This window comes from Rhododendron vialii, chromosome 13a, assembly GCF_030253575.1.
Source record: "Rhododendron vialii isolate Sample 1 chromosome 13a, ASM3025357v1".
In the NCBI taxonomy this organism is placed as follows: domain Eukaryota; kingdom Viridiplantae; phylum Streptophyta; class Magnoliopsida; order Ericales; family Ericaceae; genus Rhododendron; species Rhododendron vialii.
In genome coordinates, this window is record NC_080569.1 from 12,061,565 (window position 1) to 12,079,037 (window position 17,473).

The 17,473-nt window shown below is 39.2% G+C and overlaps 2 protein-coding genes across 2 annotated transcripts; one reads left to right on the forward strand and one right to left on the reverse strand.

Annotated features, from left to right (window-relative positions):
- Positions 1–283: 283 nt before the first annotated feature.
- Positions 284–7,371, forward strand: LOC131313568 (aspartic proteinase 36-like). The gene is made up of 10 exons (XM_058341945.1): positions 284–850; positions 1,465–1,594; positions 1,682–1,941; positions 2,565–2,792; positions 4,744–4,906; positions 5,039–5,115; positions 5,205–5,301; positions 5,886–5,952; positions 6,645–6,716; positions 6,887–7,371. Exons 1-10 carry the CDS (start codon positions 615–617, stop codon positions 7,066–7,068), a joined length of 1,512 nt encoding a protein of 503 aa, XP_058197928.1. The 5' UTR covers positions 284–614; the 3' UTR covers positions 7,069–7,371.
- Positions 7,372–8,236: 865 nt separating this feature from the next.
- LOC131313661 (protein argonaute MEL1) lies at positions 8,237–17,028 on the reverse strand. The gene is made up of 22 exons (XM_058342098.1): positions 16,468–17,028; positions 14,618–14,817; positions 14,034–14,183; positions 13,768–13,904; positions 13,548–13,657; positions 13,118–13,218; positions 12,461–12,599; positions 12,246–12,362; positions 11,961–12,068; positions 11,814–11,873; positions 11,386–11,505; positions 11,125–11,296; positions 10,934–11,055; positions 10,677–10,820; positions 10,454–10,596; positions 10,309–10,371; positions 10,131–10,194; positions 9,318–9,453; positions 9,146–9,219; positions 8,935–9,029; positions 8,804–8,835; positions 8,237–8,702 (listed from the first exon to the last, which is right to left on the reverse strand). The coding sequence occupies exons 1-22, from the start codon at positions 16,915–16,917 to the stop codon at positions 8,530–8,532; spliced, it is 2,910 nt and encodes a 969-aa protein (XP_058198081.1). The 5' UTR covers positions 16,918–17,028; the 3' UTR covers positions 8,237–8,529.
- Between the last annotated feature and the right edge of the window lie 445 nt (positions 17,029–17,473).

Genomic DNA, 17,473 nt, shown 5'->3' on the forward strand with positions numbered 1-17,473 from the left:
AGTTTTCATAAATAAAACTAAGAAAATAAAGTGTATTTGTATGTGAAAATTAAATCAAGGTGAGTTTTTCTTTAAGAGTCTGTCTATAGCTTATGGTCTCCGGACGAGTTGCTTCCGTTATTTAGACTTTTAATTGATATATGTAAGTAGAATAATTTGTGTCGAAATTCGTATTTTTTTAATCTGTTTGGACAATATGAGAAACTATAAATACTTAAATAATTACAAGAAAACAGAATAGGAAATCCTATAAATACCCAAAGTAATCCAATATTGAAATCTTCTGTTTTGTCTGTTGGTGTCTCCCGCTCTCTCTCTCTCTCTCTCTCTCTCTCTCTCTCTCTCGAGACTCAGAAACAGCCATCCCCCGATCTCTTCTTCCCTAATTCTCTTCTTTCTCGTCTTTCAATCCGATTCATACCCAACCTAATAATATAATACACACAAACACACAAATATATAGTAAATATATCGTCTATATATTTAGGCAATTTAGCCGTTGTTGGTGAAAGTAAAAAAGGAAGAAAATAAAAGCCAAGAGGGAGGGAGAGAGAGAGAGAAACAAAAAAAACAAAAAGTTTTTAGAGAGAGAGAGAGAAGGAGGAGAGAGAGAAATGCCGGCACCAATTGCCGCCGGGTTTTGGATCTCCTTGGCGTTGATATTCCCCGCGGCGGTGGTGGTGTGCGGCTTTCCGGCGGCCCTGACGCTGGAGAGGGCGTTTCCCAGGACGGGTCACGGGTTGGCACTGAATCAACTCAAGGAGCGTGACAGGGTAAGACACCGTCGAATCTTGCAGTCGGGTGTCGTCGATTTCCCCGTCGAAGGCACCTACGATCCCTACCTTGTTGGGTAATTCTATCAATTCTCTCACCATCCCTCTATATATACACGCACACATTGATATACATACGTATTAAATACACATATGTTCATTTTGTGTTGTGGGTTCCTTTTTCTTGGTGATTTGAAATTCTTCCAATTCATTGGTAGGCGGGTTTGCTTTGAATTTGATTCCAGTTTCTTGTTTGCTTTATGGAGTCATTGCCAATTTGGGCTCATTTAAGCTTTGAATTCTGTTCTTTATTTTCTTTTCTTTATTGGTGTTTGGTAAATGGGTAAGTCTTGCACTAGTAATTTCACTACTTGGCCACGGGTTATTCAATTTGTGTCAACTTATATTTTGGTGTTTCTATTTTTTTGTATATTGTTGTGATTTATAGTTGTTTCTCTTATGTCGGTTCTTGGGTTAAGATTTGATACCCATTTCACTATTTGGGACTGAATTGACTTGAAGGGGCTATGGGTGCTGTTTATTTTCTTACTTATTCTGTTGGTTCTCCATTGGCTTTTGTTGTCTTCTTTTTGTTTCGATTAGTATGTCACTGACATCTTTGCGTTTGTCTAAGATCGTAACTTTGCTTTGATTTTTCTGTTTCTTATTGTTGCTCTTGGTTTGGTTTCAGCCTTTATTTTACAAGTGTGCAATTGGGTACACCTCCACAAGAATTTTATGTGCAAATTGATTCCGGAAGTGATGTCTTGTGGGTCGGTTGTAATTCTTGCAGTGGTTGCCCTACATCAAGTGGACTCAAAGTAATGCTCTTTCGTTTTCACTAATTTTCGATACCAATTTTGCTGTTAAAATTCTCAATTTCGAGCTTTTTTTTTCCCTTGTTGCAGATATCTCTTAACCTCTTCAATCCTTCAGGCTCTTCGACAGCTTCACCGGTTTCTTGTTCGGACCAAAGATGCACCGTTGGTTTTCAATCTTCGGATTCTGTCTGTCCTACTCAGAATAATCCAAATAATCAGTGTAGTTACACATTTCAGTATGGAGACGGGAGTGGTACCTCTGGTTATTATGTGTCAGACTTGATGCATCTCGACACAGTTGTTGGGAGTTCGTTGGTTTCAAACTCTTCGGCTACTGTTGTCTTTGGGTGAGCTTTCTTGAACCTAATTGCATGGTTTGAAGTAGCTGTCTCGGACACACAACACATGGATATGGGTGTGGGTTATGCATTCTTGACGTAATAGTTTTTGATCCACCAAGGAAACATCTTTTGGTCCTGTTCGTTTGTTTGACTGAACTAATACTGAAAGGGATATGAAATTTCATAGGTTTCGCATTCCCATTGACCAATTACCACATCACCCATGCCATTGTATATCCTTATTTTGTAGGATTTCACATCCAACCAATATCTAATCCTGATGGACAAGTTCCCAGTAGCTTCCCACTAAAAGCAGTATAAGTCGTACCATGGATTTCTAGTGCAATCCAATCCTTTAATCTGGACAAACAAACAGGGCCTTAGTGTTGAAGTTGATGACTTCATGACTACGCATACCTCAATACTGCTTAGGAATCAGAATAAGTATATTAGGAAATACTAACTTTTCGCCTTGCCCCATGCCCTGGACATGAATGCAACACTTGGACACATAACCAAACACAACTCCAAAATAACATAGACTTAAACCTTCCAAATTTAATATGGCAATTGTGTATTTCTCTATTCTTTGGTTAACCTTTTAGCCTTGTTTGGTGGATATGGAACAGTTGTAGTACGGCAGCGACCGGGGATTTGACGAAAACGGATCGAGCTGTTGATGGGATTTTTGGATTTGGGCAACAGGGATTGTCCATCGTCTCACAACTATATTCACAGGGAGTAGCTCCAAATGCCTTCTCCCATTGCTTGATAGGAAGTAATAGCGGTGGTGGTATATTGGTTCTTGGTGAGATCGTGGAGCCAAATATAGTTTATACCCCACTTGTACAATCACAGTAAGTTTTCTCTCTGCTACTATGAATGGTTGGAATCTCACCAGCATTTTGTCCATATTTAGACAGATGAGCATCTTGGAGACGATAGGTTTATTACATGAAAACTACCTTTTCCATATAGCTTCACCTTGTAGATATTGCCTTTTGTGGTAGACCTCATACAACTTGCTTGGGATATCACTGATTTTTACATTCGGTACCTTACGAGCTAAGATAAGAGAAGAATAGGTTATGATATGGCTCATTAATAACTGAAATGACTAAATGATAGCATGTTACAATGGCTTCAACAATTTATCAGGTCAGGTTCTGTCATTCTGTGATTATATGCCATTGCCATATACATAGATTGTCATAGAAGATGAAATCCAGAAGTGACCATGGGATGTAGTTCAGTTCGTTTGAAGTACTGGGTCATTTCCTCAGTCTTGAATCAAATGATATTCTGACTCTTTAAAGTTGGAGACTGATAGATCAAAAATTGGTGAGAAAAAGTGGTTCTAACTTCAACAGCTGTTAAAGTATGTACTCATAGACTATAGTGCCACTAATTGACTCCTTCCAAACCAATTGAGCTACTGATGCTTTTATTCATCTGTTCTGATAAGATCGGTATTTGGTAGTTTTATAGATTCTGGTTTAGGAAAATTTGACTTGTGGTTTTATAACCAATATTTTTTTATCCACAAGGTCTCTGAAAGAAGTGACTTGTGCACGTCGCTAATGCTAAGGGAAGAAAATTGCATATCCAAGAGGAGGTGATGATGTAAAATTATTCATGAAAGGATGGAAAGTCTTCGTGTTATATTCATCCTCTAATGAGGTTTCAAATTTGTTGAGTTCTACAATACAACCTTTAGACTGCCTCCTTACTTAGCTGAAGTGATTGTCACCTCAACTTGGTTGTAAGATCTTAAATGAAGTTGTTCCCTTCAAATGAGTTTGCAAACCCTAATCCGTTGTGTTTCTGTATGGGATAGTTGCTTTGATATTTGGTATACTTGCTGCACTGGATCGCTGACTTTGTAAATGTTTTAATTAAGACCTTGATCTACAGAATGAGGAAAGTTTAAAAGATCATTTTTCCTATGTGAAGTTTGGAGGAACTGCAAAGGCCTAATCATTGGAAAGATAGGTCCATGTTCTCTTCTTAGCTTGTCATTGCAATGTCACTTCACTTGGTGAATAGTTGCATTTCCATGCTACTGAATTGCCCCGACATGTTGTCTCGTAAACTCTTACAAACTAAAAGTACGTACAACACGCTAACGTCAAATCAATGATAGGAAGTATATTTTTCTCTATAGGTGGTCTAGGGAAAAATTGGGAGAAACATTTTTTTAATACTTACCTTCCTCGTTACACAATTTTTTGTTCCTGAATGTGGTTTTGTAGGATTAGTAACTGCTTATGCTTTACAGTCTGGCAGGAAATTTACCTGTATAACATGGAAGAGCTTAAGGCTCGTGAACGAAAGGCACGTTTACTGTTAAGCTTATGGGTTTGATTGAATATCTAAATAGGATTTGATTACAAGATCTGTGATTTAGCATGTTTCATGGGAGATATTTTTGCAATAATGTTTTTAACTTCAATGAATTTGTGGTGTGACCAACCAGTTGTTGATGCAACGTGTAATGTCAAGATAGACTAAACAGCTGATATGTTAGCATATTTGCTATGATGTTTTTAGAAACAAACACATCATAGAAACAAACAAAATGATATTTCAAACTAACTGAAGGGGGAATATTTATTTGTTTTGTGTACTTTGGCCTGAGTTCACCACCTGTTAAAGAACTCTACTTCAGTTCCTTTTAGTTCATATGCACAATGTTAGGGGCTCATATCTCCCAATATGATGATTACTCAGTAACTCATAGAAGGTTGAAGATCAGAAGCTATATGATTTTGTCGTTGGTTTGATTCCTTTCTACGTCTAATCTTTCAGGCCACACTATAATTTGAACCTGGAAAGCATTTCCGTCAATGGGCAGATATTAAGCATAGACTCATCAGTTTTTGCCACGTCAAATAACGGAGGAACCATTGTCGATTCTGGAACAACCTTGGCATACATAGCTGAAGAAGCCTATGCTCCTTTTGTTAGTGGCGTAAGTCACAGAAGGGCAATTTATTAAATGCTTGCTAATCTGCTTGTCAATCAGTGTCCGCAATGAAATTTATAATATGTTCTATGTTGTAGTTATTATATTGCAATTTTAATTACTTTTTCCTCTCTGCAGATTACATCGGCTGTTTCGCAGTCGTCTGTACGCTCTGTTGCTTCCAGTGGAAATCAATGTTATCTAACCACATCCAAGTCGGTTTCACTGTCTAACATCTTAATTGCTCTGCATGCTTAATCCTTTTATTCAACTCATTTTGTGACGCATGACTTTATATCCACAGTATCTCTGAGGTATTTCCAACAGTTAGTTTAAACTTTGCTGGAGGTGCATCCATGCTTCTCTACCCAGAAGACTACCTTTTGCAGCAAAATTCCATTGTGAGTCGTTAATATAACATTTCCTTTCATTCAATCTTTTCCTGTCAGGTATGAATGAGTTTCTCTTTCCATAATTTCTACATGCGGCTGAGCTTGGTTAGTTGGGGTCCCCCACCAAAGAAAAGAAAGATACATAAGGCTTTAGCATGGACATCACATTTACTAAACATTATTGTTTTCGAAAAAAATTTGTTGTGTTTTGTTCTATTTAGAAGGCGTGCTTGGGTAATCTGAGCCTAAGTGGCTCTTTCACTGGCGTGCTTCTCTACTTTGTGCATTAATAATTGGTCCTTTGTGGCTATAGTATCTCTCGTAGTAAACTTTATGTATGAAGTTCTGATCACTGAGATGAAGATAGGATCGCAAATTTTTTCATGGGGCTTTCTTCGTTATGGAAAAAGAGTCGCACTAAAAAGAGTATGAATACCACGTTGTCTAGTAGGAACATTATCTAGTAGTTTGCAGATCTCTTCCTTGTACTCTTCGTACTCGTACTGATTCCAGCATGTATACAGTTTACTGGACCAAAAGTGATTTCTACTTTTCTCTTATAGTCCCTTGCGTTGCCGAATTTGTTTCTACAGGCTGGTGCTGCTGTGTGGTGCATTGGGTTCCAACAAATTGAGGGTCAAGGGATAACAATTTTAGGAGGTACGTGTTTGTGCACAGAGTTAAAAGTGGAACTCAGTTTAATTCTAATATGGATAGTACTTGGTTTGGAAAGTGTTGTCTGTACTAAACTGCCTCAAGTTTGGGAGTGTAGGAAAGAGAGCATGCAATGCTTCATTGCAAATTGTACCAAAGCAAAGAAAAAAAATTGTACCATTCATCAATTATAGAAACTCAAGGGCAACTATGTGAGCTTATGCATTTTTTAGAATGCCGTACTTCTTTCTCTTTCCTCATGCATCGTTTTTGGCGGGGAGGCTAATGTGCACGAACATGCATCAGAAAGAAATGAACTCCCTCCAAAGACACATCAACTGATTAAAATCATCCCTTACTAAAATAAGTACTTATGTTTCAAATAAGTACTTATTTTTTAAATTAAAGGTGATGTATTGTGAGAAAATGAAATGTCTCATAAAGCGGGAAATAAGGACTTAAAAAATAAGAACCTTACTGGAACGGGGGAGGCATGAGCTCTGTAGTTCGACACAAGTAGAAAAACGCTTATTCACTGATATATGTGTCTCAGAAGCAACATTTATTCTAAAATGTAAAGGCCAACTAGCCGCACAAATCTTGTTTCGTTTTCGTTCTTGTTCATGCCTTATATACTTCGTGTTGAGAGCTAACCATTGAAATTATTTTGTCGAAATCCCTTTATTGTTTATTCGCAGATCTGTTTCTACAAAACAAGATTATTGTTTATGATCTGACTGGCCAAAGGGTTGGATGGACTAACTATGACTGTAAGTCTAAGTTCCCCTGCACTTAGATACTGTAAATTTGAAGGGGACTTTAATTCCCCTAGATATGTGAATCCAAGTGAACTTTTTTCCAATGCCATTTTTTCACAAGTCGTTTAAGCTTGTACACCGACCCTTATTTTGAAACCATTTTTGTTGAACTCTTCCATTAGGTTCTTTGGCTGTAAACGTCTCTGCAAGCACTGCTAACGGTAAAAGCACATACGTCAATCCGACTCAAATTGGTCAGAACAGCTCCTCACGCAACACTCCTCTCAATTCGATACTACTTATAATCATTGTTGCCCTATTCCTCTCAAACGTTTCAGCGCTCAGAAGTTTCTCGCTCTTGTGACATTTACAAGCTCAAGAAGTCGGAAGCTTTTCTTCTCTTTCTCCATATATTTTTGTTGTAGTTTCCATTTGTATAGGGCCTTTTTGCCTAGTGATCTTCATTTATAGCAATAGGCCAGGCTTGTATAATTATTCATTGGATTGCAGCTTGTAGCTGCTTTTGTTCTCATAGATTTTGTGGGTCTTAGTTCTTCAGCTATGCGGGGTTCCCACCCTTTTCTTGGAGGAGGCCTCTGTTGCTAGTGTTGTACATTACATTTATACACACAAGATTGCTGGGTTTACACTTTTTTCCGGCAGAAAATACTGTCCGTGCTGAACTTATATACCGCACGTATTGTTTGGTCCTTCATTTCAAATATCGTACACTCAAGAACAAGCCTTTTTCGGTCAATTTCCCGTGGAGGAAAGTCTTGATGTTAACCAGCTATTCTTGTCCGACAGATCCATCTTGCAAGTTCGTTACGGATAGTTCCGACAAAGGATTAGACAAGTGGCATATGCAATACTTGAATTCTCGATACATAAGATTCTACATAGTTGGTTCTCATCCTTTTGAGACTACGAGTATAATAGGAGTATCCAGTACCAAAAGGATCACCCTAATATGATCATCTCATGACTATTTAAAACGAATCAAACTAGATAATTCAATTTCTCAATCTTTAGTCACCCTCTGTACTCAAGATCGAGTCGATTTTTGGTGAGAGAAGGAAAACTAAGTAAGCACAACTTGAATTTTTGGAATAAAATCCTACACTTGCATTCAAAATCAAAAACATTGACTTCGTTCGTTTGGTAGTTTTGGGTATTTTAGTTTGAAAAATTCTAAAATCAACCCAGTGGACTGACAATAATAAACGTATGAATGTATATTAAAGAGTGTATAAAGTACACAAAAATAAGTATTTTTCTTATCTTCTAGTGTATTTATCATCAGCCCAGTTGACTGACAATAACAAGACCGTTTTAATTTTGATAATGAGTGAAGAGAAAAATGAATTAATGATTGAAGAGAAAAATAATAAGTGAAAAAAAATAGAGAGAAATGAAAGAAATAATTAGAAAAATAGATAATAATAAGATCTCAGATAGGATAATGATTACAAAACAAAATAACTTCTCTAAACTTAAAAATGAACAAGGCCATTATAGTTGACTCGAGGAGCTAAAGACAAACATAGAAGATATCAGCCATATAAAAAAGTCAACTATGAAAACGAGTTGTGTCTAAAAAAATAAGAGCGAAAACGACAAGTTATATAATTTAAAAACAAGTCAACGAGCAGGAAAATCTGAGACAATGTAGACAACATCCTCAAAAGGTGATAATAAATAACCATCACAAGGATTAATACGAAAGTCAAAATTAGTCAAAATGGGAGCTAGTGCCCTCGTAAGTCGGCCCCATCCCCTCAATCCCCTGCTGCTGCTAACAAGGGCAGTCAATTGAAACCATCTCTCAGCAGTAGAACATCACGTCTTTGACGTTGTCCTTGATCCTAGGCAGCGGCCTGACCTCCGAAATCCTTTCAGCCGTGCCCCGTTCACTACTGGATCCGCCTTCAAACATCTGACCCTCGATGTAGTAGCGTGCACGAAACGCTGCCAAATGAGCATAATAGGCTGGAGGAACTGCAAAAATGTGCAATCGTCGTTCTATTAGTTTAGTACAACAGGAGATGCTTATTTCAATAAAAAATACACTAATAACCGAAAGAAGATTAGCCACAAACCAACGGATACAGAACGGGTACACCTTGCATACCTGTAAGGAGGGCAAAAGATTTTTGGTAAGAAGGAAATGGAAAATAAAGAGTGCTGCAAATACCAACTAGAAAAAATCAAGAGTTCAATAGGTACGTACGTGTAACACAAGTTGTTTGTGAGTATCTGCAAGGCGTCTGCAGGAAACCTGTTCTCATCATATAGCACATGGTAATGCGTGGGTCGACTGGTTCCCTATTTCATAGAAAGCAAACAAAACCAACAATTACTCCTTTTGAGATTATATATTGTAGTATATACCAAAATGGTGGCAAATTAGCATCAACTGTGAAAATGAAAATGCAGCATACCTGAATACCAGCATGGCTGCAAAGATAGAAGTCAAATTCTGTAGGATGGCAAATCTTTGTGTCCACAACAGTACCTGATTACCCAGAAAAAGGAAACAGTTCCAATGATAATGACTTCTCTCCAACAAACATACGAGAGTCAAAAATCACGAGGAGAACCAAAATAAAAAACCTGGTAAAATATTGCCACTCCTATCCGTTGAACCTCGTTCTCCATGTCGAGCAGGAAAAAGGCGGGTGTGGTGTCTCTTCTGCACCACCACAAAGGTAATTCGCGGTAGATAGTTTGCCTCCAAGGACACGCAAGCCTGGCAACAGAGATGCTTTATAAGAAAATACAGATAAAAACACCACAGGTCATTGAAACTCCAGATTCGAGTCAGCTGCAATGTGACTGAATTAGATTCGAGTAAGCCGCAATGTAACTGAATTAATCAGAAGTGCTTTACTTAGCTACTAGAGCTAGTACACTTGAGGTTGACTATATATCCCTGCCTAGATACTTGGAATACAAGAGTAATTTTTTAACTTTTCTTTTCTATTGCTAGGTTGGGTCGGCGTGCCACAATAGGGAGGGGCATGATTGTGTTTCTCCCTTTGTATGTACCAAAAAGAACTGAAGTAAGCTTCATTGTTATACTAAGAATGTCCCCAAAAAAAAAAAATCAAAGTATTCCAAGATGCACGTTAGTCGGTCTAAAAACCATTTCAGAACAAAAAATAGAAGAAAACACCAAGGAAAGCTTTATATTCTGGCAAGACAGATGTTTTGATATCGATAAAGTCATCTAAACCATTTCCAGGTGTTCTGGGTCACAGGCAGAGGGGCGTGGAACCTGGGAGGAAAGATTAACCAAGGACAAAACATGCCACAGTAGTATTGCGACATAATTATGTTATTCATGCTTGCATGAAAAATAAAACCATTAAGCTCTCAAATGTCAAACTTATGGTCACCGAGTTCAACAATAAACATAATGTGTACCTTCCTAATTGCATCAACCTCTCTTAGCAGGACTTCGCTGAACTGACCTTCACTAACTCCATCTCTGCAATTCAAGTACAACCATAAAAAAATGGTGCATAGAAGAGAGTAGCAACAATAATGAGAAGAAAACGAGAGTAGCGACTCGCAACATCGAAGCAACTAAGCAAGTATTGACCTGTAAAAGAGTATTCTATCCGGTTTGTGCCCAGTTATTCTCCTAAAAGCAATTAACTGCTCCCTGCCAAAAAAAAAAAAGAAATTGAATGTCAACTCGGCAATTAATATATAATGACAAATCCTAAGAGAAAGTCAGGAATTACCTGATCATTCCACCATGAACTATTCCTTTATTAGGATCCTCAGTAACTGTATAAAGATCGCTAATTATCTCCTCCCTGTGGGCTTGTGCAGAGACCAATCCTCTGTACTTGGTTACCTGGGGCCAGTCCATTGATGCCACCACCTGGAACAAATTCTTTTACAGAAAATGGAAAAATACAAATCTACAACTAAGCAAACCGACAAAAGATCCTGACAACTTACTGCAGCTATTGAGGGGCTCGAATCCTCCCCAGGTTGAGGATGAGTAACATCAGCACCAAATATTATTGTAACAAGATCAGTTAGAAGGTCAATTTTCTTCACACGGGGATCCGCATCATATAACATAGTGTTCCTTCCCCCAGCCTGAAAAGGATATATTACAACAGCGCAAGGCGAAAAACTAAATAGCAAACCACCAAATAAGGAAATCAACACAAATGCTTGGAGATCACATGGAACAGTAGTACAATACAAACCTTCACATTGATTTTCAGGGAGAGATTTTCAAGATACTGCTTACTGCACTTTATTGCATGTCTAGGCTGACTACACTGGGAGATGATTCCTAACTCTGTTTCACACACCCGCTTAATTGTTCCTGTAAAATGCAAAACCTCATCAAGTCAACATTCCTGCCAAAATCCTAGAGCTAGCTTCAGTGACTTACCATAAGATCCACTGACTTCTGGCAAAATTATAATCAACAACTGAAGTTGTTTCCCAGCGTGCCCTAGCTTCGATATTTCTGCATTCGACTGCTCGTGAATATATTTGAGAGCAGCCTCAATTTGACCAGGATGTGCTGAATCGATGGGAATTAAAGGTGTAGGATTGAAATCCTTGGAAAAGAATCCAAAAAGAGTGTCAGCTCCAAACACAGACTGCTATTGATGACAAACACAATATGAAATTTAGGATGTAGCCATACCATCCCTTTATTCCTGCACATGTTGACCAACTCTTCACAGAATCTATAGACATCGTTTTCCCTCAACCGTGAGAAGCTGACACAGGTCCAGAATGCGACCTTGCCACCATTAATCATTTTCTGCAGTCCAAAAACATCCAGAAGCAAACAATGCAATAACAGTCTCAGAAAAATGACAATATTTAACAGACTCATGGCACCATCAAAGAGGTTCAATTCTTAACGACTTGCACCAAACACACATATCCAATAAAAAGAACCAGAAAGGGGGGAATTTCCAACTCATTTTGCTTTTTCTTCAATTTTAACACAAGATGTGGAGCAAACTTAAATAATGGAAGCAGTGCTTGAGACCCATACCATTACCTAAATCAAAAAATGAGTAACCACAAAACCTTGTAGGAAGTAGCATTGAACAAATACAGTACCTTATCGATCATATTCCAACAGCCCACCTGTGGAGCTTCTTGCTTACCCAGGTACTGAAGCTGCAACAGCCAGAGAGCAGGTTGCAGTGAAAATGCATATGGATTGTCAAATGACACATACAACAAACTAGAAGGTTACAAAATTACCATCGGAGGTGGAAGAACACGAGCATCAATCGAAGCAGGCTCAACCTTTACTCGAAGCCCGAATTCCTTTACAAGATTGTCATTGTTGTAATTGTTGCACCCAACCATCTGCACGGAAGAGCCTCAACGATCAAGCAGTAAAACTGATATTGACCAAAGTAGTAGGACACTTGCCCCATATGTTTTTGGACCCAAAATTAACAAATGATAGAGAATGCTGTGTTCATGGAAAATGACTCGTAATTCTGAAAATTGAAACTAATGACGACTGGAAAACTTCCGTACCTTGTTGATACTTTGTTCTCTATCAGGAGGACGTTGACAAGTCGCCCTTAACATTGCAGTCACCTGCTTCTCATTCAACTTTTTGACGTACCTTTGTCCTGGAACGATCTTACAAAGCTGTGAAGGAGAAGAAATCAATGAAAAAGGGCCATCATTAATGAAAGTTCTAAGGATGACTTCAAGGAAAAGATACTAGACTATAATGACTGAAAGACCTCCATTGGTAGGTAGACAGGCTTTGCGTCACTGCCAGCTTGAAGTGCTGGCAAATTAGGATAACTGAGATTGATCTGGTATCTGTCACGATAATACTGAACAACTGACGTCTTTGCACCAAGTTCATCACTAGAAAACCTATATTAAAAGAGGAATCAAGTAAATGAGAAGAGGAGTTAAACACGGGAAAACATCATCAAATAAATGACAAAAACCACCAAGGTGCGCACACAATTCATAAAAAACAAGCCTAGATATAGAGGCCACAAATTCAGTATCAATGCCTCGTGCAGAAAACAAAAGTGAAAAAACAAAACCTAGGAAATGCCTGAAGCATTCCTATATAACAAGCCTAAGTCTAAGAGCCCACACAAGTCAGTTGCATGTCCCATACAGAACGTCAAACATAAAATAAAAACCTAGGTCCTGCGGCATATACATTTGACAATAAGAGTGAACTACCACCAACCATACAGATTTTGCTTAAATTTCCAAAAGTCCATTAGATTGTCCCCAAAGAAATGCTCAATCCACACTTAAGAAGTAATATATAATAAGTACGATAATCTAATCTTGCGGAAAGAATCATGTATCATCTAATCTAATTGTTAGAAATCATGAAAGTATTTGCAACAACTGGAAGATAAAATGCTCACGTTAATTGACTTAGTGGTTGAGCCGATACACCAGATATTTTGTATTTCCTGCGCTCCCGATAAACAGGTTCTACTCTGAGATTTTTCAGAGCTTTCTTAACCTGGAAATCATGAAAAAGGGGTTAGAAGGACATGGTAATCAGATCGCAAGAACGGAACATAGAATTTTAAGGCAACAATTGAGCAGAAAACATCAATGGATCATGAATAAAGTTAATTCGAGAAATTAACTGCTGGCGGAAAAGAGACTTCGTAAAAAAAATCACTAGACTTTCTTACTTTGTAAAGGCAGTGGTATAAAATACTAAAACCTTGCTATGGGAATAAAGCTACTCTTCCCTTGCATTTCATAAATTACTATGGCATTCCAGTTTACAGAATGAAGAAACAACAGTATATAAGCAGAGAGACAGAGTTAAAGAGAACATACCCTAATTCGATCTTGATCAGATAAAGGCCTCCTAAGATCTCTAATATTGCAGTTTCCTTCAACAAACTGAGAAACCATAACTGGCTCATAAAATGCTCTTGCCGACGTGTCTGCAACATGAGAACCAGACTCATCAGTAAAGGAAGCAAGGTAATCTCAGTGAAGCAAGCTAAAGCAGTGCTCAAAATTCCAATGAAAACTAGCCAAAAACTACACATACCAACGTTAAGAGAGAGACCCATCTGAGTTGCCCGAAGGCTTTGATAAAAACCTTTCCAATATTGTAAGCCATCACCAAGAGGGCCCGGGGGATCACCCAAGCTGGGAGAGAAGAATGACCGTCCGACAACAACATAACTGCAGTAAGGAAAAAAAACTACTCCATTAGTAGAGCCATAATACTCCTTAACTTACATGAACATAAACTGCGATAAACAAAATTAGGCGAAAAGCAAGCATTAAGCATTCTATGTCTAACAGACTCACTTAGTGGAGGGCGCTGATCGGAGGACAACGTCAAGAACTTGTAGAGTTTCTTGCGGGGCATCAAGTTGCATACCACCAATAAATTGCTGGAGGTGATGCAGGTCTGCTTTGCCAGCAAACTTGATTGCCACATCAAATTTGCGTTCTCTCCTGAAATGAAGAAGACATGAATTAAATTCACCTAAGCCTTTATTGCGTAATAAGATTTGCAAAAACTTTGTCGCCATTGTTTTTATATCATCAAAGTTAAAGTGGTTGCAAAATTCATCATCTCAGCAAGCACTCTTTAGAGCAGAACTGACAAAAATTGGGGAAAATGAAGAAGTGAGGTATGTAAACGTCAAAAAAGGCACAAGTAAACGACAGGTATTCCTTCTCCGATGTACATAACAATGACTCCACTTCATTTGGACATTAGGCAAGAATTCAGATAATAGACAACATACATACTAAATTTACATTTACGCGTTGCTTATCCAGATGTCTACACATTGAGGGTTGTAATATCAGTCTGAGAAACTCATGCATTCATCCGAACCATTCAACCAATAACAGCAGAAGCCAAATAAAAGAGAGGGAGTTACCTGTCCTTACGATCTTTGTCAACTAGCTTGACAACAAAGTCTTTTGAGGAGAAAGGCAGTGACCCAGCAGTGTATAAACTCTTCCTGCCATCATAAGCCGGCCAGCATTTGCCCAAGTGAGACTCACGGTACGCTGTTACAAGCTCACTAATAATCTCCCTGCAAACATTCTTCGAGGTGACCTCCGGAGTTATAGTCACCTACACCATCAATCAGGTTTCGATGAGAACTGTGATTGTAAAAATTACACCAAGCAAACTAAGCCGAACTTAAAAGATTCAAAATTGAAGTCAAATCACAATCCAATGCACGTTCTGGATCACAAAATTAGAGTAGAACAATGTCAATTTTCGATGGAAGTATAGCTCAATCCATAAACTAAAAGACTTCAGTTTAATGCATCACCTAGAGAAAGACCAATCACTTTCCGACAATCACCTAGACAAACAAACTATAATCCCTTCACAACACAGGTGCTATGAAACACTCCAATGCATGTTCTGGATCACAAAATTAGAGTAGAACAATGTCAATTTTGGATGGAAGTATAGCTCAATCCAAAAACTAAAAGACTTCGGTTAAATGCATCACCTAGAGAAAGACCAATCACTTTTTGACACACGCCTAGACAAACAAACTATAATCCATTCAAAACACAAGTGCTGTGAAACCCCTCTTAAACCAGCCAGAACAATTGCAGCATTTTTGTGATGCTCCACTACATTACTAGCATCAGTCACAACAGTCCATAAACATTGGGGCAGCAGAAATGTGGCTAAACCATACGCTTGAATAGACTGGGATCCTCAAGCACTTTGCGGGCCCCTTCCTGCTCCCACTTCAATGACTGAACCGTTAGCTTATAAAACTCATCAAGACCATCAACCATGCCAAAAAGGAAAACGATAGATATGCACCCACCTACCACACCCGTCTCAAATGTTTCTCAAATGTTTGTCGGCCCCATCCTGTGTGGGGCCCAGAGTTATATAAGTGGGGCCCACATATATGCGGAGTGTGGTTGGCAGGCGCGTATGAGTCATTTGCTGCACCAGAAATCATGTCCATCACGTTTATGTTGCAAAAAAGTGAAATAAAGTATGAAACACTGAATCTGAATCAGCAGCTTTTTGCAATATAAAACTTCTTTCAAAAGCATATCAGTCAACACCCGATAAGTCGATATGACCATACCCTTTAGCCGTGGTTGACAAACACAGCAAGTTTTAAAAAGTGAACGTCACAGGTCATAGACGGGCCTACAAAGTCCTTGGACAGGACCATCCCGTCTCACAAGAAGACTGGAGAGGATCCCCATCCTCAACCATATACATCACTACATCAGCAATCATCTCAAATGAAAAATGAATGACACACATCATAACCCCGCAAAAATATATCATCAAAAAACCTTACAAGAGACAAAACATACTAAACATCCCAATATAAGAATACAAACATTTTAGCAGTAAAAGATCTGAGCAGTAGGTAGAAATATACACACATATATACAAATAAACACGCAAAAAATATTTTCCTGTAAAATAACTATACACCAGCACTCATCTCTAACAGGAGATGAACTTGAGATATGACCCCAGCACAAAAGTTGACATAATAACGGCAAATAATAACACCGATCAAATCCACCGAAAGCAAAAACGAAAAATCGAGTGAACCGTACTCAACAGCACAAGATAACTATTTATCAGTAGAAAACAGACACGATGAAACGGTTTAAAGCATGTGTTGTATTTACCGATTAAAAAATACACAGAGATTAAAAAATCCATAAGTACGTCGTACAAAGCAAAACAAGAGAGAGAGAGAGAGAGGGGTCGGGTTTTTACGTCGTAGTGGTGTAGATCCTTGTCGACGACGTCGACGAGAAAGTGGTTCGCGCGGATCACGCACTTACGGCCGGCGCGACCGAACCCCGGTCTCGCCGGAGGCCGTAACGACTTCGACGACGACGGCGCCGTCACAACAGGCAACTGTGGAGCCTGCGACGGCGCCGGCGTCTGTACGGACGGAACCGGTGGTGGTGGCGCTGGCGACGACGGCGACGGGGTGGACGGGAGGGTCAGCTTACGATCGAACTCTCTGGCGAGAGACGACGCCGTCGAAGAAGATGGCAAGGAGGGGTAGTCGGGTGAAGGCGTGGTAGAAGGCGAAGGGTAATGGGAAGGGACGGGAGGTTGACGTACGGGCGGGGGTCCACCGCGGCCTCTTCCGACGCTAGTAGACGGAGGTGGGCCTCGTCCGCCACCGCGTCCACGGCCACCACCGCGACCTGACATTTTTTGGTAGAGATAGAGGGAATGTGGGGGGAGAGAGTGAGGGTTAGGATGGAGAGAGAGAGAGAGAGAGTGGGGTGTGCGGGTAATGCATCGGTGCAGTCTTATATATATCTGATCTGATGCGCGTCTCTAGAGAGAGAGAGAGAGAGAGACGGAGAACTTGTAGGAGTTGGGAAAGAGGCTGGAAGGGAGGAGGGGTGTAAACAAAACGACAGATTTGGGGGTATTTCCGTTGGGGTGAAATTTTTTGGACAGTTTTGCCCTCGACTCAAATTGGACTCGCCTTTACATTCCGGACCTTCCTTCCTTCCTAAGAACTCTTGGACTTTGGACTCGCCTTTAAATTCCTTCCTTCCTTCCTTCCTAGTTCCTTCCTTCCTAATTAATGGTTTCTTAGCTATGTTTGGAATTAATGAAGGAAAAAATTGAAAAGTAATTGAGAGAAAAGTTGAGTTTAATTTTTGAAATTTTTCTTCTCTTTCTTAAGAACCAAACAGTGGGAGAAATTTATAAATAAATAAATAAAATCTTCCGACCGACATTTTTCCTCAAGTTA